At 47.8% G+C, this 6,070-nt stretch overlaps 1 protein-coding gene across 1 annotated transcript in view; it reads right to left on the reverse strand.

Annotated features, from left to right (window-relative positions):
• GFOD2 (glucose-fructose oxidoreductase domain containing 2) overlaps positions 1-6,062 on the reverse strand; it is a 9,160-nt gene extending 3,098 nt beyond the window's left edge. Inside the window, exon 1 of the mRNA XM_009319872.1 lies at positions 5,797-6,062. Within this exon, the coding sequence (XP_009318147.1) occupies positions 5,797-6,055 (259 nt within the window). The 5' untranslated portion in view covers positions 6,056-6,062. The remainder of the gene's footprint in view (positions 1-5,796) is intronic.
• Between the last annotated feature and the right edge of the window lie 8 nt (positions 6,063-6,070).

Below are 6,070 nucleotides of genomic sequence, written 5' to 3' on the forward strand. Positions count from 1 at the left end.
CGCCCACCCTCGTCCTTGCGTCAGCACTGTGCTCTTTTTGCCAGCGTAGGCTGAGCCACTTGAGAAGCTAAAACTGACTGATGCCTTTTTTTGGGATGGCAGTCAGCGCAGTGAACTGACAGCTCGGCACAGCCCACCAAGCGCTGCCGGAGTGCCAGGACAGAGACCTGGGGACACCATAACATCTCAGGGATAATTCTGCCGTTGCCCTCAGTGGGACATCCCCCAAGTGTCCCCAAGCTCACAGAGATGGCTGTGCAGCAAGGACAAGAACTGAGTCAGAGATGGCTATGAGGTCCCTTACCAATGTAATGGCCATGCCTTCTGTCCTCCGAGGCAGAGCAACTTACAAGCCTCATCTTGTTACTATTATTTTGATAATGAATAACCTGAACTTTGTACCATATTGTTTTCTTAAATCACCGCTGCAAAATTTGCTGTTGAGGTCCTCACCTGCTAGAAGACATGAGAGCCACCACGTGGCTCTGGTGCTCCTTGGAGCCCTCTGTGAGCCAGTTCAGCTCACCAACTGAGCCCAGTTTAGAAAAGGAAGCTTCCTCTTTCCAAGCGGGTGGGTTAAATCAGGTTACAGGTGGGTCTAAGCCCACAGAAGGGGTTGCATGCCTGGGAGGAAGGAGATGGGGCTGTGGAGTTGGGTTTCTCCACCTCAGAGGCAGCGAGCAAGGACAGCAACAGCTCCGCTGCCTTCGATGAAGCTCATCCCAGGCTGTCCTAATAACATGCCTCAGGGTCTTCTCTGTGCATACCTTGGAGTAAACCCTGTCTGCGGGGAGCACATCAGCTTCTGCAGAACATCGCTCCACTGAAGTCCTCCCAGGACGCTAGAGAGAGAGAAAGACTCAATCTTCCTCCCTAGTAGTTATTTCATTTTGTCCTTATCCAGGAAACAGGCTGTCCGCCCCGCCTCGTGACAGCCTGTACTGCTTCACGTCCTGGAAGATGGACGTTTCTCTGCCAGCCCACCCCGCAGTTACCAGCTCCGAGCCCCCAAGGGCTCTGTAAACTCCAATGATGGTTCCTCAGGAAGTGCTTCTCGCTCTCAGTGCTGCACTCATTGCCGAACGCGAAACAACGTACCTATTGCAACCAGGTAAGCAGTGTGAAGGTATGCAGCTCTCTACCAGCTCTTACACTGCTCATGACTGTAATCAACCCTGAATGGCTTCAGGCTTCAACATCCCCCAGAAAGGCAGTGCTGAGCGCTGCCTGGAGAGGCTACAAGGAGAGGCCGTACAGCCCTACGTGCAGAGCGGGTGCACAGGCTGACTTACGCACCCCCAGCCAAAGCGCCCGACAAGCGATCAGACCTGGCCCCGGACAAACTGCTACTCTGCTCCCGGCGCACAAGAAACCACCTCTCCACAAGTGCATTTCCAGGCAGGTGCACCCTTCTCAACAGTCATTACTAGCTCTGCACACAGCAGAAACTATTCTTATGTATGGCTTTTTAACTGGTTCTTGTAGTAAGAGGGAGGGAAAAGAGAATAAAAGGTCACCATTGCCAGGAGTCCTTAAACAAACCACCTACTCACATATTCAGGAGCAAAAGCACCTGCTAGATTCCAAGAATTTTCAAACCAATTCCTGGTTTAGCAAATATTTAAAAAGAGGTCTCTTAACTCTCATTAATGTAATATAGCCAAATGATGGCTTCGCTCAGTGAAATACCAGATCTCAAGTGTGTTCACATCCTATGGAAGCAAACAAAAAACAACAGGCAAGCCGAGACTTACTGGACAGCAGAATAAGCTAGACTATTTTCTCCTAAAGGAATCTTATGTATCTAGTCAGATCCACACTGTCCATCAGCACTGAGGCCTCGGCTTCTCCTGCAGCTGCTTAGCCACGCCACATCCAAAACTTGCCATACGTATTTTACAGTCCTGGTTAATAAAATGCAAGCACAGAAAATTCGTTGCTTTCTCCTGCTACCTGGTGGACGCTACCCAGAGCCGTGACAGGAGCTGGGGATGGAAACGGGTGCCAGCAATTGCCAGGACCCACCCCAGCCCACTCCTTCCTCCTGGTAGGGAGGGTGCCGGCGTGGGCAGGAGGAAGGGGAAGGGACCCCGCAGCCTGGTGGGGCCTTGGGAGGGGGAGCGTTCATGAAAATATGAGAGAAGTGCAGCCCTAACGTTAAAGAGTCGGCTCTCTCTGCGATCAACGTGCACGTGAGCCGGGGTCTCCTCTCTGCCTCAGGCCGGGTGCATACCAGCAGGCCACGAGAAGGACACTGAGACCACACCTGGCCCACCACTCCATCAAGGAGGTCCTTCATGTCCCGGGGGGCCTGCTGACTAGCTTGGAGTAGGAGGTAGCCCACCAGAGCTCCTGACGGCGAGAGGTCCTGCCATCCCGTGTCTGGGTGGGACAAGCAGGGGCACCCGTGCACAGAGGTGTCCCTGCAGCGCAGTGAGGAGGGAACCGGCTGCGTATCTCACAGCCTGCCCAGGCAGCGCGAGGAGAGGGCTGGGCTGGGACAGCCTTCTCACCATGGCAGCTACCACTTCACCTCTTTGGTTGTTTCTTTGCCTGGCTATCATAGCCACAGCTGCCCATCCAACACTTTCCATAAACAGCTAAAGTCCCCAGCCTTGCCCCTCTCTGCACGAGTTATAATGTTGACCCAAACTACTAAATCTATTTATCCCATGTAAATATGTCCATTGAACTGAAGCCCCAGTTCTCTGCTCCCCTGAATAATGTCAGATGCCTGAGGTTGCACCTAGGAAGATGTACAACTGGCCACTGCTGAAGCACACAAGACCATTGCTTTGTCCACCATAAGAAGTTGGGAGCGTCTGAGGAGTCTTCCCAAATAACCGGCTGTTTCAGACATTGGGAGCCTCCCAGTGAAGGAATGCTCATTCCAAAACACACTCCTTCATTTCATTTGTTTGCCTACGGTTTGAAGAGACCTCCATGCTACTTGTTACAGAGACGGGAAGCACAATATGCAAAGAGCACTCGTAGCGTGCTCGTTCATCCTGTTTCAAGAACAGCAAATCTGGATTTGTCACAACACAAAGCAGCGACAGAGCCCTTTCTGACTCCTTCCTTCATAATTAACATGTACTTGCTGTAATTTGTAGGGACTCCACAAAATCAGGGGGTCAAACAATCTATGTTGCAAAGATGTCTCAAATGATGAGTCAACCAGTATAAACCAAGAGAGACAAGTAAAAGGTTCCTCTGTAGCCACTCCACAAGCCATCCGTCTGACAGCTGGGCTCAGTAAGTGCAGCAAGCACTATCTTTAGCATCCTGAAGAAATTTTACTCTCAGGGCTTCTCATGTTCTGCCTCCCTGAACTTCACCTCACACACAAACATCCCATGTTTTACATTCCACTCCAGCCAGTAACTCCGCTCCGCGCTCACCTAATGCAAAGATGGATGCGTTTCAACTGTGGGACATGAACCACAACACAGACATTTTGTGAAATTAATTTCGTTCCTCTGAGATCAAAAGAAGCACAAGTTTTAGGATAGCTTCTTGCTTTGCCTGTTCTGGAGATAAACCGTAAGATTACACTGATCTTAATTTGAATTATCCTGGGCTTTGATCTGTTCTACTTGGTTCACGAACTCAATCCAGCGTTACCGCTTTGACCCCGTCATGCCAAAGTTGTACCTAGGCTTGTTTATGGATGTCTGTCAGTAAAAAACTTATGCAAGCAAACTGTACCACCTGGAAAAACTGTCTCTCTCCCCTCTCTGCCAGAAATAAATATGTAAGCACATTTAAAAAAAAAAAAGGAAGTATAAAAAAGTATACAAATAAGTAATAAAAGTATAAGCACTTTAAAAAACAAACAAACAAAAAACCCCCAACAAAACAAAACACACAAGACCATTAGCACTGCACCACATCTGATCTTTCCTAAAGCCCAGTCTCTCGGCTAGTAAACACCAACCTATTATATACAATTCACAGCCAATAATTCTCCAATTATAAACACCACTGTACCAATCTGAACTTTCAGAGAAAACGTACTCGCCATCTTTGGCCATACCCTGATTCTGTGTTCCTTCAGAGTGCTCAATCATAGCAAGCCACCCAACACTGGCTTAAAATATGTCACAACATACTTGGTAGAGGATCTATAAATACCATTGCGACGAACCTAGAAAGCTGAAAGACAGGGTGAGCATCATATTGGGTCTGAGGTGCCTGCATCAGTTTGCAGATCAGAATGTTTCAAGACAGACAGAAGTGAAGAATAAACCATGCTTTACGACTTCATCCATTGATTTCCCTAGCTTTTTCAGCTTTCCACTTATCTATACTTGCAGCCAAGCATACACATCACCTCTGTACTTCTGCACCAGCTTTATCCCCCTCTGGGTAATGCCATCTTAGGGGTTCCCAGCCTTCGGAGAAAGAATCTCAATTAATTTTAGTTAATAATTCACCAGAGGAGGTTCAATCCTCTCCTTTTAGCCCACTTGACCATCAAGAGCCATGAGAACTAGTGAAACACTTACTACCTAACAAGTGTTTAAAAGAACTTTTAGCATATTTAAAAGAGATAACTTCTAAGTTACAGTTCAAATATTCAAAAATCAGAATACCTTAAATTCAAAGGACAGTTGTCTAACAAGGTAAACAAATAAATCCAACAGTGTAAAAAAAAAAGCCCAAAATCTGTTTCTGCATATCTAAGTGGCATTGCAAATGTTTGTGCGGGGAGTTGTTTACTTCCAAAACACATTACTGTAGAGCAAAGAGGCTAAGAACAACAAACCACCCCGGTCACATGGTTTGAGATACCACCCATCCTAAAATTCCACTCATGTGGATCTCCCATAAACACAGTAAAAATATCACACTTGTTATTTACAGAATTACAGGCAAACTCCCACCCACGCTGTACGACGTGAGAGGACATTAACACTACAAAGTCGCATGCTGGAGAATTAAGAAACGTCAGGATGCCCGGGCAGTTGGCTCCCACCTCCCTGCCCAACCAGTTTGGGGTGTCGTCCCTCCTCTCCCAGACACCTTCACCACCCAGCCCATCCTGCTGGATTCCTCCTGCTGTCCCCAAGATCTCCTCGTCCCCCTGCATCTGCCCTCCTGCATCAGGTGGACGGATTCCTCCAGCAAGTCTGCACCCAGGACCGTACCAGCCTGCTACGGACCTGGGTGTCCGCAGAGAGCTCCAGGCGGTGGCCAGGGCCACAGCACACTGGCTGAAAACGGCATCTGCAGAGAATTTAGGTCCTAACTCACAAGATTCTGCTGAGTGCATGCAAACATTTTTTCAAAGGCTTTTAACTTTCAAGTTTCATTTCATCTGTGGGGAAAACAGAAGGCAGAGCTGAACCACCCCCCTACCCCAGGCAAATCTCAGTTTCCTATTGCAGATCGTGGGAAGATTTGAAATGAATCGAGCAGCTTAAGTCGTTTGGGTTTTGGGGGTTTTGTTGTTTTGTTTTTTTAAATGGGCATAAAAACATTTTACCCCCTCATCATCACTGAAACAGCTTATTTTTATTAAAACCTCCTCACCATAAGTTCAGTCTGAAGAAGACATGGGATATTTTAGCCCAATTGGTTCAAGATTTGCAAAGCTATAAGCGATTATAAATAGTATTTTTTACAAAAAATTCTAGGTGACCTTTCTTGCAGATGGCGCTACCAATTCCACACAAAACCTTTAGTGCTGCCTTTGCACGTTGGTGTAACCGAATCGTGCTGGGATAACAGCTTCAAATTTCAATCTGCCAACGAGCTATGATTTTTGGTCCAACTCCAAAGACAAAAAGGTACCTAGAGCCTTCACAGCAATTTGCCGAGTTAGTGGTGGAGGGATATTGATGCAAACCAAATCTACGTCCTGGTGCAGCAAGACATCGTCAGTCCGACTCGTGTAGAAGGAGATGTTCATTTCCTCTGCCAGCTGTTTGGCTTCCTCTTCGGTCTTCCCCCAAAGCGCTTCAACGGAGAAGCCTTCTGCTCTCAGCAAGGGTACCAGTACCCGGGCGGTGCTGCCAGTTCCAAACACACCCACTCCAGGAAGCATTTTCATTCTGCATGCATTTCA

Source organism: Pygoscelis adeliae, unplaced genomic scaffold (assembly GCF_000699105.1).
Source record: "Pygoscelis adeliae isolate BGI_AS28 unplaced genomic scaffold, ASM69910v1 Scaffold390, whole genome shotgun sequence".
Classification (NCBI taxonomy): Eukaryota; Metazoa; Chordata; class Aves; order Sphenisciformes; family Spheniscidae; genus Pygoscelis; species Pygoscelis adeliae.